Genomic DNA, 25,163 nt, shown 5'->3' with positions numbered 1-25,163 from the left:
GGCAACAGGACGCATCAGCAAGAGACATGAGAGTGGGAGGAGAGTGGGGTCAGGGTATTATGAGTCCAGCCCCTTCCCTACTCCAGTTCTGACTAGACTTAGGGAACTCCACCCCTTTCCTCGCCCCTTCAGTTTAGCAGTTTAAAGCTGAGATTAACAACCTCACACTATTGCTAGTCCCTGGTGTATCACCATCCCTTGGGGATTCCCTAACCTCCTCTGTACCCCAGTAGAGAGTCCTTTCATTACACTCTTTTCAGTTAAAACCTCTGAGTGTGCCATCTGTTTCTTGCCAAGATCCTGACTGATACAGTGAGGGAGAAATATACTGAAAAACATTATAAATCAACCTTGCCAAGAAGGTTGAAAAATTGAGAGAATACAATATTTTAATCATGAAAACATCTTAAATGGATCCGAGAACATTAGACCAAGCGGTGAAAGGATAAATCGTAAGAAGACGTGATAAGATAGAGTGCCAAGGTTGGTTTCAATGAATAGACCGTAGTGCTCAGGTTTGATGGGCTTCTCTAGGCCAAGTGTAGCTTGCTTGACCCTCACCTTCAAGAGGAGCTAATAGTGTAGTAGCAGCAGTGACAAACACGTGAACAGAAAGAAGGTGTCGGGGGGTAATACGGTAAAATCAAAGTGTTGAAGAGTTTGCTTATCCTAGCGTTCTTTCTGCCTTTGCTGCAATTACAATCCATTTGCCCCTGCCCAAAGCTAGATATTAAAAAAGATAAAGGAAGTGCCTCCTTCTAGGTGAAATGATGAAAACCGCAGAACTGATGCTGTCTGTGAAAGAGCTGCCCTCATGGGGCACTGACCGTGTGCCAGCGCCATGCCAATCACTTGACAGGAAGTGTCTCATTTAATCCTCACATCAGCCCTAGAAGGTATTATTATTTCCATTTTACAGATGAGGAAACTGAGGCCCAGAGAAGCAGAGGAATCTGCCTAGGGTGCACAGCTACTGATGGTAGAGCTCAGTTCTACTACCAACCCCCACTGGGGTGGTTTGTTACCACCTCCCCTTTGCCCCTCTTCCCAAACACTCTACTAAGCCTCTTGCATGTATTATTGGGAAGGAGAGCAAAGAAATAGTTACCACGCCAAAACGATTGGGGTGGGGGAAGGAGTTGATGAGCAAGGTCATCATTGTCAAAATTGTCGTGATCCAGTGACTGAGTATTTATCAAAAAGACGTTCTGACTAATCCTCTTCCATCCAACCAGGCTGATAAGTGGAAGGCATGTTAATGTGCAGGAGAGGGTGGGAGCCCAGCGAAGAGAGAAAATTGGGAGAGGGGGACAGAAGAGAACACTCTTCCCTCAGCAGCCCCCGGAGACTGATGAGAGCTCACACAGATAAAATATTTATTTTCCATATGTTGCCGAAAGCATTGCCATCACTGCATGTGTGCAATATGTGCAAAGAAGTGTGAAATCTATACATCAAATGCCACCGACCTAGTTAATTTCCGTGCATTTAACATGCTGAATGCCTACCATCTCCTCCGTATGTTTTCATGTATATTTCTTGACACATAAAATACGGTCTTAGCAAGGAAAGAGCCAGCATCTTCCACAGCCTTACTCACTGCTATGTTTCAGCCCAAAACTTGTTGCCAGGGCCAGCACAAGGGGAGTTAAAAACCAGTAGGTCCTGCCGGCTAACTCAGCCTCCCGTCACCTTAAATCGCCTTCCCAGTTCTTGAAGCAGCCTTCTTCTGTAACAGAAATGTCTGTAGTGGGGAGATGAAAATGTGTTTGTTCTCTTTGGACAATTGGGAGATAGAATGTCAGAACTGACCGTTGAAACGCAGGTGCCTGCGGCCACACTTTTTTTGAATGCAGAGCTCCACCCGTGCGGCGGGAGGAAGTGCACAGTGATTGGTCTGTTTCTCTGCGGAAGTGTTCGCGTACACCCAGTTTTGCTTTGCATGTATTTACGAAACATCTGCCCTTTTCTTGTTCTTAAATCCTTCCCCCTCACCAGCCCCCTTTCTCCTTTCTCCCATTTTCTTTCTTTGTTGTCGTTGGCTCGCCTAATTTTTCACTGGAGCTTTCATTTTCCGGTTGAGGGGCGACTTCATCAGAGTGTATAATTTTAACATTGAGGGAGGGAGGGAGGGAGGGAGAGGGAGAGAGAGGGAGAGGGAGAGAGAGGGAGAGGGAGAGGAGAGAGAGGGAGAAAAGAGGCTAAGCGGCCGGCCAGAGCTTGGCAAACCAACCTTTGGCATGGTGACCAGAAGGAAGGTTCTGGTGTGGTGGGGAGTTTGCCTGACATGCTGCCTGGAGTCCGCCGGTGTGCTGCTGCCCTCTACAGGCTCCAGGGAATAGTGCACAGCCACCGAGGCTTGGAGAGACTTGCCCTCAGATGTGCTGTGCTTATATAATTCTTTTACACAGCCAAAGAAGGTATTTTCAATTAATTACTACAGGACTTGCTTTTTCCTCCTTAATAAAATATTAACTGCAAAAATAACTGCAAAATAAAATAAAAGGGTCAAAATAACTGCACCTGTGCATGTCTAGATGTAGATTGCTGCCACGTTTTAGTGTTTCTCAGGTCTGGAAAAAGGAGTACAAGAGAACTACTAGAGAGTGAGATGGAAAATGAATTGTTTCTAAGGACAATGAGTGTCTCTCTGTTATCTGTGCAGTTGGGAAACGGCCCAGTGGTCTAAGGACAAGTAAAGTGATATTAGGCAAATGAAGGGCTGAGCCCAAAGGTTGAGTTTTCAGTATTTTCTGTTTGTAGAAGTGGTTTCAGTGCCTCTGTGCTCTGAATGTTCTCCAGAGGTGACCCTTGAGACAACAAACAGGAGAATATGATGCAAGATGTCAGTTAGAAAGCAGGATCAAATCTAGGGAAGGAAGCAAGGCCATCGATATAAAGAACAATACTTTTGTTAAAGTTAACTTTTGCAAAGTTAAAAATAAAAGAGTAATGTTGGTGGGTTGACCACGTACTCATGTTTGAAAGAGGGCTTCCTTAATTTCCTGAAGCACACATCTGAAACTAGCCTAGGCCTTGTTGATGAGTATCAGAAATAATTTTTTTTTTTCCGTTAAGTGATGTCTGTCAGTGTTTCATCCCGATATTTAAATGATTCATGAGGACCAGCCTAGCTTCAGCGGGCAAAGTGGTCCTACTCTTATCAAATGCACTTCATGGATTCAAAGGAAAAGCAGCCAGTCGATGTAGATTTCCCTGCTGCATAAAGAATAGGAAACTTAATTGGGATTCAGACTATAACTATTTTCAAAATATACTTTAATTTCAACTCAATTTCATTCCATCAACACACCTATATTGAATGACAGCTTTGTCTAAGCAACTCCGCTTAACGGTATACACTAGACAGCAAATCTGGGAGGGCAGAAACCAGGCTTGTTTTATTTCCTAGCCTATGCTGGCACATCATAAGCACATAAGTATTTGTGAAATGAATACATGAATAAATGAATAGTGGGAGGGAAGGAAGAAGGAACGAATGGGTGAACACAGGGAATTCAAAAATAGCTATGACATTCTTTTCACCCTCAGAGAGTTTACAGTCTCATAGACATGGAATTCACCTTGACTGTCAGCCTAATGTGGTCATCTCAGATTTAGTGAATCAAAGCTGTGGGAGTAGAGAAGTCAAGGAGGATGGGAGTCAGAAAGTAAACAACAGTCTGAATAAAAGGTGTTACGGTGATAGCAATGGAAATATAGATGCGCAAAATATGAAGGAAGCACAATTGTCAGGACTTGACAAACTGGCTTTAAGGCAGAGGAAGGTGTATGACCCTGAGGTTTCCAACCCGGTGGCAAACCTGGTGACAGACAGCTGTGATAGAAATAGGGACCGTAGAGGAAGCGTTGGTTTCCATGGGAAAAAAATGAGTTGGGTTTTGGAAACTTTGATCTCGGATACTTCCCTACACTGAAAACCAGAAACAAGCTCCTTGAAGGTCCATGTAGACCCTCAAGATTTGGGGGTTTGTTCCTTAGTCACCCATTCAACAAAGGGTGGGTAAAGGAATCCAATTTGTTGCTTTTGTACTGGCTTCCTCCATCCTGAAAAATATGTCTGAAAGCTCTCCTTCTATTTTCATCTTTACCATGCCATCTCTGCCTCCTGCCCTCTGGAAAAGCAGATTTGATTTCACAACCTGTTGGACCAGAAACACAGCATGCTAATCATAATACCATATTCTGCAAGGGCAGATTTAACTACCCAGTACAGCAAATTTCAATACAAAAATTCTGTATAACAAGTCCATTGCCATGCTTAGAGAAACAAGGGAAACATGGGAACAGACCTACTTACAACAAATTCTGTACCACACATATTCTCCTACCAAAAAAATGAAAGAAAATACTCTTTCTGTTCACCATACACATGATGATAAAAAAGGCACAGAACCAAGAAAATTGGGGGGGGATGTTCAGGATATGACAAATAATCCAGCTGGGTTTGACTAGGGCCTGGGGTGCGTGCAGCATAAGCTAAGTATTTATTCATTTACATCAGTTGCATGGTTCTAGGGAGAGGAGCTGACTGATGGCTGAGCTGTTTTACTTCTTATTCCTGGTCCCAAACAATTAGTGACAATTACTTTCTAATTCCCTTCACCCATCTCTTTTCAAACACACAGTCCCAAACACACAATCACACTCCTGTACTCCAGGATCATGTACTAAATCAAAAAACAAAGGGAATCTTAAGCTTCACGTGGGTAAAGAGTTGGAATAGAGGATCTCTGTGTGACACCTTCCTTCTTTACCTACTGGAGTCTAAGCTCTTCTTTTCACTTTTCATTTGCTGCTTTAACAAATCCTTTCATCACTACCCCTCTCATCTGTACAACCTGCAAATTTAGATCGTGATTTGAAATTATGTGTTGATCTAAAATAAAATCTAATAACAGCAAGAAAGTTGACTGTTACATAATGTGTTCCATGACTAGAAACTGAAAACTGGAAGGAACCTTTAAGGCCTTCTAATCCAAGCCCTTTATTTTACAGATGAGGAAACTGAAGCCCAGAGAGGTGAAGTGAGGTGCCCAAGGCCACACAGCAAGTTAGAGGCACAGCTAGTACCATAGCTCAAGTCTCCAGACTCCCAGTCCAGTGCTCCTCCCATTACTCCACGGGTCCTGTCTCTAAGCTTCCTGACAAATGCTAGAACGGTAAAACCTCCACTAGTATTTTTCCAGACCATGTTAAAACTCTTAAGGGGGGAAAAAAGGATGCTTTCTTGGATAATGTCAGCCATACGTAGCTCAAGCTGTCTGAAGTTCTGGGACAGGGTCTTTTTATGCAGCCAACAGAGTCCAAATGTGGTGCTGTTTGCTTGGCCCATATGCTTTCATGTGTTCCCAGTTAGGCCATTACTGGAGGGAAAAAAACAAGAATCAGCTTGTTTTAAAACAAGGGACATACTGGACTCCCTCCCATCCCCCCTCAGAAAAAAAAAAAAATCAAGTTATCTTTAACAGATTCTAAAAATGCCTTTTCCCAAATATGCAGTCAGTTCCTTCAAAGGGCCCTTTGTTTATTTTCAGGAAGAAACCCAAGACAGCTGAAAACCAGAAGGCATCTGAGGAGAATGAGATTACTCAGCCGGGTGGATCCAGCGCCAAGCCGGGCCTTCCCTGCCTGAACTTTGAAGCTGTTTTGTCCCCAGGCCCAGCCCTCATCCACTCAACACATTCACTGACAAACTCTCACGCTCACACCGGGTCATCTGATTGTGAGTACACCACTTACACCACTAAGGTGATGGTGTCTTCGCGGTGCTGGGAGCAGGCTTCTCCCCCGGGTTCGGGCTTTTTTGCATTCAGAGCAAGCTGTTTCCGTTTGGTCTTCTAAAGTAGCCAAAGGTAACTTGCCACCATTTTGAGTCAGCCAACATCTATATTTTCAAAGCTAGAGTGTATTTCAAACCCAGGTGACCAGCCATTTGGCCTCAAGAGGCTGATTAATTACATCCATCACATTCTCTTTCATAACATTGACTCAAACACAGAAGCCGTGTTGCTGTTTTCTAATTATTCTTTTGTCCCCATGATCTGGATAATGGTACTTCCACCATGACAAAATTGAACAACCAAATATGGACCTCAAAAGGAAACTTCCATTTTGAGATTACATAACACAAGTCAGCTTTGCATTAGTTATTGTAGCTTGGCTGAATTTCTGTCTTTCCAGTTTTTAATTTATTTTGAAGTGGTTAAAGGACAGCATAAATTTACAGAAGAAAAGAGAATGGCTTCCAAGAATTCAGAAGCCACCCAGACTTCACGTAGCCAATAAGAATTTAGGTTAAAAATATTTTTTAATTAAAAAAACTGCCTATGGGCTAAATTTGGAAACGGGCAGCTTAATGAGATTGTCACTACTGAAATCACTCCGTTGCTGTTTGTTTTTGCTGTCTTCCCACTAATCTGAGAGTCGTCACTTCTTCAAATTCTATTTTAAGAAAGATGATAAATCACGTTTAGGAGGTATTTTCTGAAACGTAACTGAATACTTCAGAGAGAAAGAAACACATGTGTTGACAATGGAAAGGAATGGAATCACTTGGAGTCCAATCGGAAAGAATATTCCTTTTAGTCTTGGAGATACCCGACAACTATTCAGAACTGATCTCCACAGTGGATGTCAGGCAGAAAGCTGGCGTATTCATCTTTGGATTAAGATAAGACCAAGAAAGTTTTATTTTCAAAAAAGGACTCCATTTATCCTGTCCACAAAGCAAAAATTATTAATTAGGAAATGAGATTCTAAATCTCCTGTCGTTATTTTTCTGACAAAGCAAACGTAACTCCGCAAAAAGGGTGAGAGGTGAATGAGCCTGGGACATTCCATTCCCTACTTTCTTCATCATAATAGTCCCTGGATAAAGGGACATGACCAAGGGGTTGGGGTTTGGGTGAAGGAGCCTTTTTCTACTCGTGACTGAGCTGAGACCACACTCCGGCTGTCACTAGAAAACGAAATGAGAAATAACAGGCTCCAAGTCTCTGCAGCCCATGTAAGTTGTACAAAGCTGCTGCTTCTATACAGAAACTTGGGGGTCAGAAGCAGGGACTGTGTTCAGTGGACCATCAAAATGGTAACATCCTTGGCCTTCTTGCCTGGCAGTCTCCAGCCTAACAGTAATTACAGGAAGAACTGGAAAATAGCGTGGCACGGTGCCCATAGACATGTGCGTACTGTCCCTACCTACCAGGAAGGTAGCCTGCTCCTGTGGAGAAGGACCTGGAGCTCCTGCATGCAGACCTCCAATGCCTGGCTTTCTGCCACAGCTTATGGGGAAGATTACATAGAATGGCCTTAGCCCAGAAATCCCATTACAATAAAATGAATGTTTTGCTGAATAGAAAGAGCACTGGGCTCTGTGTACTATACTTTACCATAAGCATCATCTGACTAGGCCTTGGCGTTAGCTTGGAATATGTACAAGGCACAGCCCCTTGGTGACCCTGAGGAAGCCAGTGGATCCAAGCTCAGTAAGGTCTGAATACAGTTGGAAGGAGAACAAATAGGGAGGAGAAGCCTAATCTCCAGCTGTTCAGAAAGTCCTTCTGATTTTGCCATTAAGATGTATAAGTCTTCTCTGCGCCAACCTGTTGTTTAAATTGATTATACTTTTCCCCAAATATATTTGGATTGTAGTTTGTCCTGATTTGAGCCTACACTTAGAAGAAAATTGTTTTGAGGAAAGATTCACAGAAATCTGTCCATTTGGAGTTTGCTTGAGAGAAGACAGGAAAGAGGTTTATTTTAAGCTGTTAAGATTTTTGGATGCTCTTCTTGCATTCAAGAGGATTTTTTTTTTTTTTTTTTTTTTTTTTTTTTTTTACTTTCAAATGTCACTCTTACCGTAGATTAATTTAAAAGCCTAATTTCTTTAAGGTAAAATATTCAGTGTCTATTTAGAACTAACAGATTTGGAGCATTTAAAAATAGTGCCCTTGACTTGCTAGTATCTTTAACTTCGGAAACATTCCACCAGTATGTGGTGTTCCAAGCTTTCACAAGTGCCTGAATTTTTACAGCACCTTTTTATTTGTTATGTGTTGAGCAAAATCATTCTTAGTCATGCCTTATTGTCCATTCCCCATCAGTCATTATAATTCTTCCCAATTTACAGATAGATGAATGCCGTGCTTAGTAGTTACCTCGTTCAGACACGGGGAGGGGGAGAGGGGGATGTCTGTGGATTTGCCCTCACTGTGAGCAGCCTGCATTCTCAGTTCTGAGCCTGGAGATGGCATTCCTGGCTCGAAACAGGCATCTTGAAAATGTTCAGCTACTCATATTGGTGACGAGGTTATAGAACACAATGGGTAAGCATCCCCACGGAAGAGAAGTCAGCTCTGCATATGAACTGATCAGGGTGGGCAAGCCATGGCGTTGTTGCATCTGAAGCACACAGGCCGTGTATTGGAGCAAAGAGAACAAGTCCAACCCCTTAAATTCTCAGTTGGCTATTTAACCTACGAGCCACTTCAAATTCAGCAGAAGATCCCAGTAAAAGTCAAAGCAAGAGGGAATATGGCTGAGAAACGCTTTCCTCGGTGAAATGATGAGGTTAATACCGCTACTGAAATGTGTGCTGCTTTTCAGTGCACCCACTACCATCACCTTTTAGCAATATTCCCCCATCACCCCTTAGCTTGTCACCTCGTCACCATTTCTAACAATCTCATGGTAAACAAACGCAGAGGATGGGAGCGGAAGGCATCAGGATGAGTTTCGGAACGCAAAGGGTACCAAACCCCTAGGCGTTTGACAGAACAGTTCCCACTGCACAGGCTGAGGATGAGCCGAGCCAGGCTCTCCCTCTAAACACTTAACAGGACTAAACCAAGTCGGGAGAGCAGACGAAGCTGTCCGCGGGAAAACCTTTCTTGACAAATACCAAGCCGTAGCACATCACAGTCATGTACATGTGGAAGATGCTCCCATTTTGTTTTCCCCCGAATAAGGCTCCCACTGAAGGGAGAGGCGATTCTCCACCCCCATCCCACCCCCGTTGGCAGTGTCCCTGCTTTGGGCTGTAGAACCACCTAAGTCCAATGTCTTTGTTTCGTTGGAAGCTGACATCCGTGGTTACTTACCTTCTCAGGTTTTGCACTGGCCTCATCAGATCATCTCATTTTTTGTGTCCTTGCCAAGATGCGCTTACGCATTAGCAGTTTTTATTTATTTTTAATTTAACCTTTACACATTACCAAACTGTTGTGAGGGTGGGTTTAACTTTAGCTCGGTAGGCAGCATGACCCTGCCGGGCTGAACACTGTCGAGGAGTTGGGTAGGTCCTTCCTTGGCTCTCTCTTGCCGTCCACCTTCATTGGCCTTCCCCCTCCCACCCCTTTGCCTCAGTCCCCAAGCCTGAAGATATCAGTACACTTGGTTCAGTGTGAACTTTTAAGCAATTTTTTTAGAGAACAAAACAAAGAGGATTTTTTATGGCAAACTCCATTAATGCCACATTAAGGCTGACATTTTAATTACCCCAAAGTCAGGAAATGCAAAGTTCAGGTTCCCACAGCAAAAGAAACTGTCCCCTTGAGTCCCAGCATTATAGCAGATTCTTTCATTCCCGGATTACACAACACCAGGCGTGGGGACATTGTTTTTCATCCACGTACGTGGAAAGGAGCACAGCTTTTATCCTTTGTTTTTTTCCTGTAACTACAGTTGAGGATATGGGTCTTTAGCTTCCCTTCCCAAACCATCTATATGTATTATCCTGGAACGGAAGATGATTAGAGCTCTACATGTGCGCACGGACAGAATTAAAGTTGCTGTGGGAACATTAACTCTGATTTCCGGACTTCCGTGCCAGTCACATTTAAACCATAATGTTGTAATTTTTGGCATGTAATCAATGTGCATTTCATGTACACAGACAGAAAGAAGCATAAAATGTATTTTAAAGAGCAATTAATTACTAACTTTGTGATTAAAAAACATTTGGTGCATGTTCCTTCCCATTTAGCATCAGCTGCTGGTCTTAGCCAGGCCTAATAGATGACATACTGTGTCTCATCCTGCATCTCAGATGTACTTACTGTATGTTCCTGTTCTTCTAGATAATTAATTCCCTTAGTAAAGCTGTAGGGGGAAAAGAAAATGGAAGGAATATGCAAGCATGTAAATAGGGTAAAGGATATTTTGAAGGAAATGATTCATTTCTGCAAATAAACCTTAGTCCCTGATAAAGAGCCAGAAATCTGCTAAGTGGGTGTAGACAGAGGTTTCTGGCCACCTTAGAGCATCTGGTCCAGGGCCATCAGAACAACTTCAAAGCAGATTTCCCCCTGAATTCTGGGCATGCCCAGTGGGGGAGTGATTTTACTCTGTAATAACTCTTCAGGCTTAAGGCTTAAAAAGTTGTCTTACTCTGTAACAGCTTTTCAGTTTATATTCAAACTGGAAAAAAAAAGTTGTAGGGACTCATGTAAAATAGAGGTTTTTCCAAAGAATCCCTGATTTACAGAGCAGTGTTTTTAATTCCTTTAGATTTGAATCTGGTTGACCTATTTGTGTTAGAGAGGGAAGTGTTTCAAAAATAACTGTTTGAACAAGTTTGTTAGTAAAAAGGATTAGTAGCAATATTCTAAGGTACAGTGTTTAAGAACACAAATACTTGAAGGTTTATTTGAAACTGGGTGAGATAGAATTTTTACTGAAGGGATGTGTCGTCTAAAAGCTCAGGTCAAGCTTTAAGGGGAACATGCTTATAGAGAATTTGAACCTCTGTACTTGTCATTTCTTCATTATCTCTTCTGTTGTGTATTCCTTTTGTTTAGCTTGGTTGTGTGTAGTATCTAACCTTTAAGAAAAAGACTTCAGTTTTACAGGGCTCTGATTGCTTTTACTTGGGCTGTCTGTACGTGTGAATGCATGTCTGTATGAGTGAAAACCGCTCAAGCAAGTTTGAAGGTCTCTTTGGCAAATTCGACTGCGCGTTCAGAAAGTTTCCAATCAGAAAGCTGATTCAGAGTAAAACCTTCCAAAAACTTCCTGAGGCACCTGTTCGCATGAAAAGATTGGATTTCTGCTGGAGGTGCTCAGAAGGCAGTGTTTATAACTGAAGATCTCTGTTTGGAGTGCCAAAAAATGAAAAACATTTTCGCCCCAAAAAAAACCTCCATAAATGTTCAAAATGTATCATCAAACAAAAGCTTCATTTGGATTCAAATGCATGTATCTCAGCAGATGTGTCTAAGCTAACTGGAATCCCACAGGAGCAGCTGAACTGGATTTTGGTATGTCTTGATAACTGAAAGAGTTATTCTTAGACTTTGGAAGGACAAAAATGGTCCATCTGTGAAGAACTGTAATAGAGACATGACAAAAAACAGCATCCTCTGAAAGAGTTTATTTATGGAATTTAGGACAAGTTGGACAATCCTGAAAACACTTTGGGGTCACACTAATTTGCAGAAGAAATAGAGTCAAAATGGGATGAAATAAGCCACTACAGATAGTTATTATCCTATGGCTTGCTATTAATTTTCTCATAGATTCCATATCAGTTAAACAGTAAATAGAGCATCTTTGATGTAACTAAATGCTCTCAGTGTCCCCAGAGTGTCTCACATTCCTCTTTATTCTACTTCCTATAAAGAATTATATATTTACCTTTTCATTGCTAACAGTTTAATCTTGTTTTCCTGCTATTTCATTAACCAAGTAAACCTCTTACTTATTAAGTGTGGATTCATTTCTTTAAAGATTGTCTTTCCCTCTTTAAAAGTCACCTTTCTTTTCCTGAGTTAATTGATACATAATCTCTTTAGAATTATTTTTATTACCTTTGATACCCTCTTATTTAGAGGTTTCAGTGTAAATCCCACACTTATACATTAGAAGGCCAGTTAGTTTTTTTTATTTGCTCTAATTTCCTAGAGTTTCCACTTAATATATCTGGGGACACATTTATTTTTAAAAATCATATGTCTTGAAGTTTCATGTCACAATCTACCTCTTTTTATGAAAGTGTTTCTCTTTTTAATAAAAATTGTCCTCTCCCTACAATGCTAATGTAACTGGACATCTTCCATAGCCACTTGACTCAGTAACTTCCGGAAGTCACTCTTAACCTTGTTCACTCATGCCTTTCTCCATTTAGCCATGCATCAAATGCTGTTGAACCCCTGCGTCTGTGCCAAGACCTCAGCTAGGACCAGGGGTGAAGATACAAACAAAATACCGTCCCCACACTTTAGGAACTCATGGTGTTCCCACACACTTTCCCCAACTTTTAAACCTGTAAAAGGGGACATACAAATGTGGTATGAAAATGTCTGATGATGCACAAAAAGCTCCCAACCTCCTGAAGCAGTGGAAAGGGCTTCGCAGGGGAGGTGACATTAGACCTGGACTAGGAAGGAATAGGTGTGTGTAAAGCTGAAGAGGGAAGAAACAGCCTTCCAGGCAGAAGGAACAGAAGCAAAACCACAGAGGCACAAAAAAAAGCATGGTGTTCTCAGAAAAGAGAGCCGTTCAGTTACCAGACTCAGACCTTCTTACGGTTTGCCTCATTTTAATATAAACTCACAGGACAGTTTGTATTTGGGTAACATTGCCTGTCACTAAAAGTCAGCTGGGCTGAGCTACATGTCCCTTTAGAGACATTTGCTTTCCAAATAAATAATAAAGCAAGACACCACTTATTTTCTAATGGGAAAAGTGCCTTTCTTTGCATGAGGTCAGTAGATGTAGGAAAGTATTAGGAAAAATCTAGTGATAATTTATTGATGAATCGTTCAAAATAACTTTTCTTATTGAGAGGTTCATTCCTGGAGCCACAGAGTCACCTGTAAGGGCCGTGCTGGAACTCTGTCATTGACTCCTGGTCCCTCCAGATTCTAGCCATCAGTCTTCTTATGAAATCCTCCCAGGTCCCTTGGAAATCTGGTCTCATGGCCCATTGCTTTGAGTCACACCATGCCGTGTTACTCTGCCAGATATTGCATGAATGTGCTTACGATTGTCCACGTATAATTGCTAAGGCTGATTGCTGACCTTCAGGGCTCTATTCTTCATCTTTCCATGTCATGTCTTGCTGAAGCACATCTTTAATTCTTATCTGCAGCTGCTGGTGATAGTCTCATATGTGCTTCCTTCACTCGTGGCAAATTTCGTTATATGAAATTAGTGTTCCTCCATATCTGTCAGGGCCTCTCACGTCCTGACTTTAAAAACACACACACACACACACACACACACACATGTACTACTGCCTTCAGAGAAGGATCATTTGATCGAGAGTATGCATGAAGATTCTAGAAATTTCAAGTCAGATCCTTCCACCAATCACTTCATACCAGGTACTGTAGTGAAACCTCTTATTGCCACATGCTGAATAAGCACGTCTGCTTTTTTTTTCCTTTTTTTTTTTTTTGCTTTTCTTCTGCTCCTACATCTACTGTTCTCTCTAAGGAATGTGTGCAGTTAGAACTTTTCATCAGCATTGAAAGAGATTAAAGTTTAGCTGGTTTAAACCTATTATTATATACATGGGGAAACTTAGGCCCAAAGAGAACAAGGGTCATACCAAAGGGTTCTCAGCACAGTAAGTGGAAGAGCCAAAAACAGAACCTTGCTCCCTCCATCCCCACCATACTGTGCTGCCTGTTATTGAGTCTGGTTCATTCTCTGAACCAGAAGGAGTCAGGACTATTTATCCATCAGTTTACTGAATGCTTTCCGTGTAGAGGACCAAGCCTAGGTATTGTACAGGATGCAGTTTTATGAACTGGAGCCCTGTGCTCAGAGACTTAGAGTCGCATGGAGAAGATCAGATACATGCACAACCAACTGCCCTGCAGGGTGGTTAAAGCTACGTCCCTGTTTACCCGGATGCACAAGAGCATCGATTGACTCGATTCACTGGCTTGGCAACCATGTGTAGAGTATATCTTAGGTGTCTGGCACTACACTGAGTTCTGCAGGGGTAGAAAGTGGGAGACAAACAGACCCTGCCACCAAGAATTCTAAGACTTAGTACATGCCCTCAAATCACCATTATCTTAGATAGAAGTTAGAAAGTTCATAAAATACATAATAATCCAGTTAACATTAACATCCAGTTCAGTTTATCAGGAAAGGTTCCATTTGAGGTCTCTTGAAGGATGAACAGAATTTCACTGGAGGTTAGGCATTAGGGTAAGGTATAAGGTGTTTGTATTCTGGGGCAAAACTGTGGAAAAGTTTTAAGTAGGGGTTGCCATGATCTGGACTTTGCTTTGGGAAGATCTAATCTAGCAACAGGGATGTGGAACATGCTTGGATGTGGAAGGGGATGACGAGGGAGAGGACAGAGCCCAGGAAGCCTGGTCAGTTATTCAGATTATTGATAACCTGAGGAGGCTGTTGACAGGGGGATGGGGAAGATCCAGGTTCAACAGACGTTGTGGATGAGGGTGGGCAGCTCCAGGAGCTGACAGAGTGTTAGGTAAGAGAGAGGAAATCATCAAAGATAATTCCAAGATATCAAAGAGAGAAGGTGAAAAGGAAATAATGAGAGGAACAGAATACAATTCAGTTTTGTACCATGCGGAGTATGAGATACCAGAGGTAGACCCTGTGCAGACAACTAACATTGAGTTATAAATAGGGTACTGGAGTAAAGCAGGATGACTTGAAATTAGGGCTAGCAAATGCTTTGGCCAAGAGGGGCATACTTTAAGCCATGAATGTAGGAGTAAATTCAAAGAAGATTTTTGTTGAGAGAAAAAAAGAAAATAGAACCTTGGGAAATATTTATATTGAGTGACAAGAAAGAGAAAGAAAATGAAGAACCCGCAAAGGAGGGAAAGAAAAGATGGTCTAATATATAGGAGGAAAAGCAGGACAGTGCAGAGAGACCAGCAGGGAGAGGAAAGGTAGAAGGTAGGCAGTGCGGGTACTGCAGCCTCCCAGAGGCTGTCGAGAGAACAGAGTCCGATGCATCACGCAGACACCTTAGAAAAGGGTTCAGGAGCACACAGAATGAATGGAGCACCAACAGTAATGAACCAGTTTTTTTTAAGTTTAATACTTTAAAAAGAAATAATGAACAGGTAATGCAAAAGCAGGGTGGTGAATATCTTTACGATACAGCAGCCCTAAGCCCATTTATAGACTGAAGAATAAAAACCAGTTTTAAGGGAGACTCTGCAATTAAACAGGCAAGGTGAGAAAATTAGATCTCTCATTTTACAGGGCAATTAGGATGATAAATATATGTAAAGGAAATTTGAAATCACTACCCAAGCCCAAAGAATCAGTAATTTTATTACATTAGTTCTTTCTCTACTTCTTCCCGACATTGGTTTCTCTTCCCTGTAGCTAATAAGAATCAGTGTCTTGCAAAAATTGTTACATCCTCTTCGGATGACTTCACAAATGTTCACTAAGCCTCGGTAATCTCTGAGTATTAAGTAGAGGACAGATATTATAGACTTTGAGCCTTTAACTTTTCTAAAAAATTTTAAAACAAGTTATTTCAAAGCATAATCCATTTTTTTTAAATGCCACATTCTGTGACTTTCTTTCATGATAGATGCAATTCAAGTAGTTGCTAATAACAAGCTTATATATGGTTCTCATGTACTCCTGCATTGTCACAAGACATCAAGTTCATTATTTATGGGGCATTTTTAATTTGTTTATTTAGTCTGTATTGTTCTCTTTGATGGTTAAACACATCCCTAAGGCCACGGTCCCCTGGACACACAGTATCTGCAATTACTCCTACTTCAGGGTGGTGCTCTGGAACCAACTAAATGAAATCTTATTTCGCTCTGCTATTAAATTACTGTAAAACTAAATAAGAAAATTATTTTCTCACTACTAGAAATTATACAAACAACCACACAGAGGAATTTTGAATACGAGTTTTTATAATTTCACAGGGAACAATGAATTCATAGTTGACGTCAAAATGGACCTTGAGGAGGTTTTCCTTTCCTCTCCAACTCCAAAAAAGAATTTCCTCCGACTCATTTATCCTCAGTGGTTTTAGCTAGGTTCGTGTTATCCATTTTATGCCAAGATCTCACGCAGTATTAGATGAGGGCATGCATAATTTTTAAGAAAGCTTGGTGAACACCACGTGAAGAATTTCAAGAAGTGGTAACTAAATTAACTTTCTCATTCAGTTTTCTGCTGTAATGATTTCCTTTCCTGTATAATCACTTATTGTCTCTTTGCCTTATATCTCAACCGGTACTTGGATATAAAGGAGATAATGAAAGAAAGGTGTATATAAATTTGAGCTACAGAGTGTAATCCCATGTCTCATGGAAAATGCACGTGCAAATTCCGAACTTCAACCATGAGAAGTTAACCCCATGGAAAAGGAAGTATATCTTTTTTTTTCAGGGAAATATTGTAGGTCTCTCCAGGAAGGCCTGAATATTTTTTTCCAATTTTAAGAACCCCCCCCCCAAATGTAGCCTATTCCATTTTATTCCTGACATTACGTCCCAGAGGGGTGATTGGATCCTAGGCTTCTGAAGCAGCCTCATAATCCTTGGCTGACATGCTGAGTGGCACTACCCAGCAGACATGGTGTCCTTGCATAGTGGCACAGGCAGAGACTTTAAGCAGAGTGTAACCCCTCCCTCCAGGGGAGGAATTCCTGAGCTGGAGGCCTTAAACTCCACTGGCACCGTGACTGGGCCTCCCTCTCAGAGTCTATGAACTTCCTAAGAAGATAGGCACACGCGGACGCATGCCAACGTGCGGGCTCTTCCTGGACACGAGTGTATAACTTTGCTTAGATTGGGGTCAGAGAACTAAAAGAAGGAAAGAGCCACTTCCCCAGGACAAATCCCAGTCAGAATCTACATCCTCAAACCTGGCCCCCAAGAGTAAACCAAGAAGCAAAGGAGGGAAAGTCCGATGTGGACTGACTCCTGAAGCTCTTTCGGGTTCTCAGTGTGCCCGCAGGGCAGGGACAGGTATGCTAACAGACCTCGAAAGCTATTTCCTGAACATGTTGATAATGGACTAAGATTCGGACCATGTGTTGCTCTGAAAATGTTTTCTTACCCCTTGGTCTGGTTGTTTGCCCTTTTTCATGTGAACTTCAGCCTGTGCATGCAGTTTACGTGCCTCTACTTAACCTCCCTTTGTTTCCATGTCCTCGAGTGCATGATGAGAATGCAAATAGTATCTATCTCATAGCATTATTATAAGGGTTAGAAGGAATGCTATATGGAAAGCCCCTAAAACAGACCAGACAGACAGCACTCAGCGAATCTGAACATTAGCTATAGTTTAAGGGTTTTAAATTATTAAGTAAATATGAACTAAAATTGATGCGACATAAATGAAGGTTGTAGCAGGTGCTCCATCCCTCCCCCTGAGAATGACTGAGACAGAAGCCGTAGGTCTGTAGGAGGGTCTGTGCTTCACTTCAGGAAGTGGCCAATGCCCTTCTCCTTGTCTGTTCTTGGATTCAGACCTGGGCAGACAGGGAAGCTTCTCCATCATCTTTTTGCCTTCTTTTATTTCCCCATTTTTCTTGTGTTTTCTAACATTGGAAGAGAACTAATACTACTAAGTATCTACTTTTTGTCAAATACGTTATATCATTCTTACAAAACACCCCATTTTACAGATAAGGAAACTGTGGTTCCGAGAAGTTAAAAAAAAAAAAAAACTTTCGGAATGTTTTCTTCTTGGTATAGGGAAGGTTAGGGTATTATTTACATTATAGTATAGTGTTAACCTATTAAGTTCCTATTTGTCTCAAGTACATTCTAATCAATGAGAGATTTTCAGATTACGGAGAGTGGATTTGTCTACTGTCTGACCTCAGAATGCATTGTGGAACCTGTGCGTGCCTCTCTTGTGCACCCTTAGGCATCCTCTCACTGTCCATCTTCCAGCCCTGATACCTGAAGAGGCCAAAACATCAGGTCCTGAGAATGGGCAAACTGCTATGTTGCCACATCAGACAGCCCCTTCCAAAATGACGCACTTACAACTAGAGTAATGCATCTTTTACCTGTTTTGAAAGACAGTCTGCCTGGTGGCTTCAGAGTGTTTTGAGATAAATCAAAATAGAAGTAAAGTTGCAAGAGTAAATGTGTTTCACTGCCGAGGAGGATTCTTTTAATCACTCAGCTCACTTACCTTCTTCCATTCTGAAGCAGTTCGCAGTAGTTGGCAAAAAAACATAATCTTAAGAAATTCAGTAAGACCTGTTGGCTGATTGTACCTAGTGAGCCTTTCCTGTCCTGTGATGCCTACATAGTTTGGGGTAATGCTTGTAGATAATTTCAGACATTTGCTTCTCTCAACTCTGGAGCACTTTTGCTGCTGAGTATAGAATTCCAGAGACACACGGGTATGGAACTTGAGCTATAAGGCTTTTAGTAATAGTCGCAGATCAAGTGCTTAACTAGATTGTGTGCAAGTCCGTAGAAATCCCAAGTCAGAGCTTTAAAATAATAACTTACTGAGTTATGATTTCTACATCTCATATGCTGTATTCCTTAAATCACATGTTGATGGCTAATCAGCAGAATCCAAGGACACACATTAGATGATAACAATATTTACAGAGAAAATCTACGTGTAGCTTGAAAAGTAAGGATCCTCAGGGTTGCTATCCCACCAAAAAAAAAAAAAAAAAAAGAAAATGTAGCCGTTGCAATCTGAACTCCCAACATTGTAGCCAAGAAAGGAATGAATATAACAATAGAGAGAGTTTTAAGACAGAACTTCTTGGTTAAAGGAGTCTGGACCTTCAAGAAACATGTTTGAGAAAGAGTCAGAAGAAATACTAGGTAAGACAAATTAATTACTCCTGTTCCTCGAGGAATATTCTAGCAGTTAAATTATTAAGTGCTTATTTTGGCCAGGTGGAAGAATTTGTGAGGGCATAAACTCTATCTTGTTCACTGCTGAACTCTTAACACCTAGCAGAGAAGTGTTTGGCCATAGTAGGTGCTCAGCAAATACTTATTGAATGAATAAATGAGTGAACGTGGTAGGGAGAACTGAGCAAAAGTGAGAGCATAGTGTGTCTGTGAGCATCGCTCCAGTTTGTAAAAGTACAGTTACTGATTTTTTACCTAATTGTTTTCATTCAGCAGACCTACAAAACAAAGTGTATCACAGATACCCTCTGGTTTTTATGCTGGGAAAAGAGAATCCCTTTCTGTTGGATGTAGGCTGTTACATGTTTTGATTCTAGTAGCAATATGGCAGGGTTAAGGTCGACTTTGTAGAATAATCTGGTGCCTGTTTTTGATAGATATCATGCAAATAGACACTTATTTTCAAGATGCTCAAACAGATGATTAGGGGAAAGTTCCAGCAAACCTTGAAACAACAAAAAGGAAAGGTTTTCCCACTCCCACTTCCCATTACTGTGCCATCCTGCAGAGGTTTCTGCAACCCCACAGCCTCCTCCTTGCTGCACCCTTTTCCCAGGTGAAAAAGCTTTGCCTAGGAAGGACAGCATGTGACTGTCAGTCTAGCAAGGAGACAGTGCTTGAGAAATCCACTCCACACGCAGTGCTCCCAAGCCCCTCTCGCGGGAAGGGCATCATGTGATCTGCAGCAGGCAGAGCTGGCCCAGGGAAACAAGAAGTTGGCGTAGAATCCTGGGGCCCTCATGCTGGAAGGGCCTTCCAGAGAGGACTTCCCACCCACCCTCCCTCCACTAGCTGGACAGTAGAAAGATGTGTCAAAAAACAAATTCCTGGATGAACACATGGAGGATTAAATGAATGAGAGATGAGTTCACGCCTCCAGAAGTCCCCGCCATCCCACTTGAATAGAAAGCTAACTTTGAAGCCACTCTGTTCTCCATAGCACGGTTTTGTACATACTCAGCCTTGGAATATGGTTGCCATCTGCTGCCAGTGCACAGGACTAAGGAAGTATCCGGGAGGGTAGGAGGAGACCAGGCGGGAAGAAGAGAGACACTCAAAACGGGCTAATGATCTCCTTTGCGTTGGAGTCTGGGTTTCAGAACATCAGTCCCATACTTCAAGAACAAAACGCCAGTGTGTCTTAGACCACACCAGGCGCCGGCACATCAGATAAGACCTGCGCTGTGTGGAGCTCAGTCACCGAGCCTCGAGAAGTACTCAAAGTGAAATTAAAGGAGCAAACTGAGGAGACTGAAAGGAGAAAGGCGTAGCTTAAAACACAATCAGGAGGGCTCTGCAGATATGTGTCTTAGGGTTACAGTAGTTCAGAAATGAATCTACTAATTAAAGGGCTAGAAAATGCTATAGATCCCAGGAATTTAAGGATCTTAGAAGAAATGAGACATTTCTCCATACGCTCTGAATACCTGGCGATCCTTTAGTAGACTCTCAGGGTGAAAGTGACCTGGCTGTTGTGCACTGTTGCAGATTTAAACAGTTGATTAAGAGTTACAGATGGCTGTACTAGAGGCCTGGGTGGGTGGTCCTTTAAAAGCAGTAAAGGCTGTTAAGCAAAGCCAAGTAAGACCAGAGAGCATCTCTGCAAGGCAGTGACTAGCTGTCGGATCTTCCTAGTTTCCCTGATATTATCTGTATAAATTGTTGGTTATGGCACAGGATCATATTGCTAATTTATATACTGAAATGACATGCCAGCAAATAATTATTAATCTGGGGATATACACTAGTGAAAAAAAATTACAGTTAACTTTGCTTTTGAAAAAGGTTAACTAGTTGAAGGCAAGTATTGTTATATATTCAGTAGTAGTTCTCTATCTCAAGTTTGAGAATTTGCAAGGTGGGGAAAAAAATCCTTTGGGCCATGCAAGGAAATAATCTCATCAGAGATACATGTAATATAAATTTAAAAACATGGACAATCCCAAGCATGCAAAAATCACTTTAGGGAACACAAAATGATTGCCCAGAAGTATGTCACACGCAGTGCCTTGGTGTGGTCGAAACAGTAAATATTTGTTGCTGCGTGAGCTCTGGCCTTGACTCCTGTCTGCCATCAGGAACAAGTCACACAACTGTGACTCACCCATAATTAGAAGATTAGTAATGCCTTAAATCTATCTTGTATACTGTTTCTCTTCTTAGGAACCCTGTAGGCTTTCAGATTCTATTTTATTTGTCCTATAGCATCCTTGTGAAACACAAGCTTCTTTCTTTTACACGTGGGATAATTGGTCCACAAAGGAATAACTTAATTCTTTGTCTTTAAATAGGAAATGATTGATAACCATTATATGACACAGCTTATTGTACTATTTTTCACATGATTTCAGGTTTCCCAAGCAAAGGACATATTTTATTTCTCATTATTATTTTTAATTGGTTTTCAGAAAAGTTGAGATAAAAACAGAATTTAACAAATATCCCATGGAGATATTTGGTGTTCTCTTTTCTTTCAAGAATAAATTAAGACCATCTCTGCCCCTCTCTCCTGACTCTCTCGGCAGATAGCCGGAGTCCCATGCCAATTTTCAAATGAGTACGCCTTCATTCTAATAGCGGGATCACAGTCCCCCTGACTGAGGAAGCAGCCTTGTAAATTCATGTCTGGAATCTGCAGAAGTTACTTTTGATTATAAACTTTAACAGTTGACCTGAACCTTTTTAAATAGTACTAATATGTGACCTGGTTGTGAGTTCAGCAATAAATTTATATCCAGTATGTGAAAGGCCAAAGAGAAAACTAGTGTCTTTTTATCATCTCTGGTGACCCACACTAAATATTGCATATTTACTTTGTAAATGAGGACACCCAGTGGCCACCAAGTGAAAATATTCTAAACAATCCCTGACACTGTTTATGCAAATATAAATACCCATTATCAAAGCTGATTGATAGATAATCTCTGTAACATCTGTTACCGAGCAGTTTACCTTCACTAAGTTAGGCAAGAGTGCCTGGAGTTTGGCCTGATCACTTTTATATCACATCACAGATTGGCTGTCTCTTCTCACTTTGAGTGGCAAAATTCCACTGAATTTTCTGATGACAGGAGGACCCAATGAGCTGTCTCTTGGGGGAAATGGAACCAAAGAGATAGAACAGTATGGCATGTGTCAGAAATCACAAATGAAGGAGCACAGATTGTGGGAAATGCAGTGAACACATAAAAAACCAATTGCCTTAGACCTTGAATTCATACTGAACACTGAACTTCCCTGATGAGAGGGGGTACGGTGATAAAGGACAGGGTGAAGAGCATTACCCAGAACTGCAGGGGCACAAAGATCCCTGGGATTACATCATGCAGACATAGCTCAGAGGAAAGGTGCACCCTCAGGGCCCACAGGGTGCCTACTTGTTGTTAGCATGTTTGTGATGTGTGGTGGAGAGCTGAGCAAGTAAGCCCTCAGACAAGACCCCCTCAGTGGGAAGAAGTGTGCTGGGCAGTGTGAGGGATCTGATCATTTGTGATGGTAGTTGTACTTATAACAAGGCAAGGTGCTAGCCTTCGGGAAGCTGGGAGTCTTCTTATAGAGATAAGGTGGGCACAAATGCAGAAAAATGGAAAGGCACAATAATCAATAATATACTGTTAAGGACTGTTAGAAAGTTCAGACCTATCCTACAACATTCAGGTACAAGAAACATTTCCTTATTTCTCTATAGAAAATTAAACCCAAGGCCTCTATCACTAAGTTAGCAAGAAATTTTGTCAAGTTTTAGGGCTCCCTTCCCCTCCCTAGACTTATACAAGACTCATAAAATCTAGGGATCAGTCAGATCCTTAGTCTTTAATGGTCTTCATCATCAACATTACTTGTCTACCTGACAAAGATGCCATTTTGGCTGGTACATCTGACTGCCCGGTACTACTGTGTTAGTTGGGTTTAGACACACACTTCACAATGGTCCTCTCTGTTGAGCAAAGGCCCAGCCCAAGAGCATCACTGTTCCTCTCAACTGGGTGTCTTTCTATGTCCAGTCTCCAAAAGTGTGCCAAGCAATCACCCCAGCTGGAGTCGTGTACAGGCAGAGACCTCAAACCTTGGCACCTTTCTCATTTGAGGAGAAGTTGATTCTTTTTCTCCTCTGTCAGGCCACCTCAGTCTAACTCCAAAGCACCCGTGTCCCCCACCTCACCCAGAAAGGGCCCAGCTTAATTCCCCATAGAGGACCTAGATTCAAAAAAACAAAGCCTTCTGTCTTGGGCCTTTGTTTTTAGGGCTTAACTTCTGATTTGGGTTCTAAAGTCACAGGTCCCTGGAGTAAGGGAGCCCAGAACGGTATGGAAGGTTTGGTCTTTCTCAATCGCCTTATTATTATGAAAGTCTTCTAATTCCATGGGGGAAAACCAGAAATTAATGTTTCAGTTTACTCCCTCACCCATCAGTGGGAACTAGTTAAAGAGAAAACTCAGGATGGAGTTCAGTAATCAAAGAAGGCTCCACAGAGAAGGAAGAACTTTGAATAGGGTTCTCAAATGGTACCTAAGATTTGGTAAAGTAGAGAAAGCACAAGAATCTCAGAACTCAGGACAAATTCAGCAGGAGAAGAGAACTAAGAATGAATGCAATACATCAAGAGATGGCCAAATGTCCAACTTCTTAGATTAAGGCAGAGATTTTATTTGGGGAAAATTGAGAAAATAAGATCAAATCGGTGAAGTAAGTCAAGATAATTAGAATGTTACCTATAGCAATAGAAGACTCTTACAGCTTAATATCTTCTTTCCTGTAATATGTAAATATTATAATAAAATACTATATAAGAGAATACATCAAGAATATACTAAAATAAAAATACAATACCTTACTCCTAATGAGAATAATTACAAAGTATGCCTTCCACTTCATTTACTTACCAGGGCTTCCCAAGGTTTTAAGTTCTGACAACAATTATTTAGACTCTTCTTCATCTCAGCATGAGCCAAAAAGGAACTTACATCTTATTTTTTTCTTAAGGAAATCCTGTGCCTGCTTCTATAATGGATCACCCTAGGTGGGCTGTTGAGATGTAGTTTCTGCTACTTTCTTAAACTGGCCCACATCAAATCACCTCTGTGCTTCTACCTTAACCAGTCACCCAGCAAAACAAATTTACCTTTTTCCTTGGCTTTTCCTTGTTACTTTGAGATAGAAGGCCTTCATTCCTCAGTAGGTATCTACAGTCTATCATGGCTCAAGTCCACACTTGCTATAGAGAAAGAGTTTAGCCCCCTCCTACCAACAAACAGCTATGCTTAAAAACCAGCTGTCACAATGGAAGCAACTTATTTTTTTCCAGGGAGACACAAGCAAAGAGATCATTTGAGCATGAATCTGAAGATATGCTTCAAAAGCAGTTTCAGAACAGTAAGCTACAGAGGAGGTTCTGTGAATTGGGAAGCTCCGTGATTAGTCAAAAAGCTTTTTTTAAATGATACTATAGGGTTCTGTTTTCTCACTTATTGAAGTTCAGACAAAAGTTTTCCCAAGGTCAAAAAATTAATTTTTTTTTTTTTGCGGTACGCGGGCCTCTCACTGTTGTGGCCTCTCCCGTTGCGGAGCACAGGCTCCAGACGCGCAGGCTCAGCGGCCATGGCTCACGGGCCCAGCCGCTCCGCGGCAGGTGGGATCTTCCCGGACCGGGGCAAGAACCCATGTACCCTGCATCGGCAGGCGGACTCTCAACCACTGCGCCACCAGGGAAGCCCTAATTTCTTACCTAACTACACTTCATCACCAGTTGATGATATTTTCCAAAAGAATGCCATTCCTGGGAGTTATGCTGGATCTTTGAACTCACTGAAGTTAAAATTTTGTTTTTCCTTTAAAAAATAAGAATATGATGATGCAGAGATCAAAAAGGTGAACAGGTTAGTAAGTAAAAAGATGCTTGTTTTTTTTGTTAGGTTGGGTTTTTTTTTTTTTTTGGCTGCATAGGGTTTTGTTGCTGCGTGTGGGCTTTCCTTAGTTGTGGCGAGCGGGGGCTACTCTTCTTTGCAGTGTGCAGGCTTCTCATTTCAGTGGCTTCTCTTGTTGCGGAGCACGGGCTCCAGGCACACGGGCTTCCGTAGTTGTGGCTCACGGGCTCTAGAGCACAGGCTCAGTAGTGGTGGCTCACAGGCTTAGTTGCTCTGCAGCACGTGGGATCTTCCCGGACCAGGGCTTGAACCCGTGTCCCCTGCATTGGCAGGGGGATTCTTAACCACTGTGCCACCAGGGAAGCCCAAAAAGATGCTTGTTTTTATATAAACACTGTTTAAGTGT

General features: G+C 41.7%; 1 protein-coding gene across 20 annotated transcripts in view; it reads left to right on the top strand.

Moving 5' to 3' along the window:
• Positions 1-25,163, top strand: part of ZBTB20 (zinc finger and BTB domain containing 20) — a 797,904-nt gene that overhangs the window by 748,888 nt on the left and 23,853 nt on the right. For 19 of the 20 annotated variants that reach the window (XM_060010675.1, XM_060010674.1, XM_060010669.1 and 16 more), the window contains 2 exons: positions 5,020-5,183; positions 5,559-5,746. In XM_060010675.1, coding sequence (XP_059866658.1) covers positions 5,173-5,183; positions 5,559-5,746 — 199 coding nt within the window. In that variant the 5' untranslated portion in view covers positions 5,020-5,172. Of the gene's footprint in view, positions 1-5,019; positions 5,184-5,558; positions 5,747-25,163 lie in introns of those variants that run through there. The other variant, XR_009519244.1, reaches the window with a different exon arrangement.

The sequence above is a fragment of the Delphinus delphis genome, chromosome 4 (genome assembly GCF_949987515.2).
Source record: "Delphinus delphis chromosome 4, mDelDel1.2, whole genome shotgun sequence".
In the NCBI taxonomy this organism is placed as follows: domain Eukaryota; kingdom Metazoa; phylum Chordata; class Mammalia; order Artiodactyla; family Delphinidae; genus Delphinus; species Delphinus delphis.
This window is presented reverse-complemented; position numbering and strand designations above follow the sequence as displayed.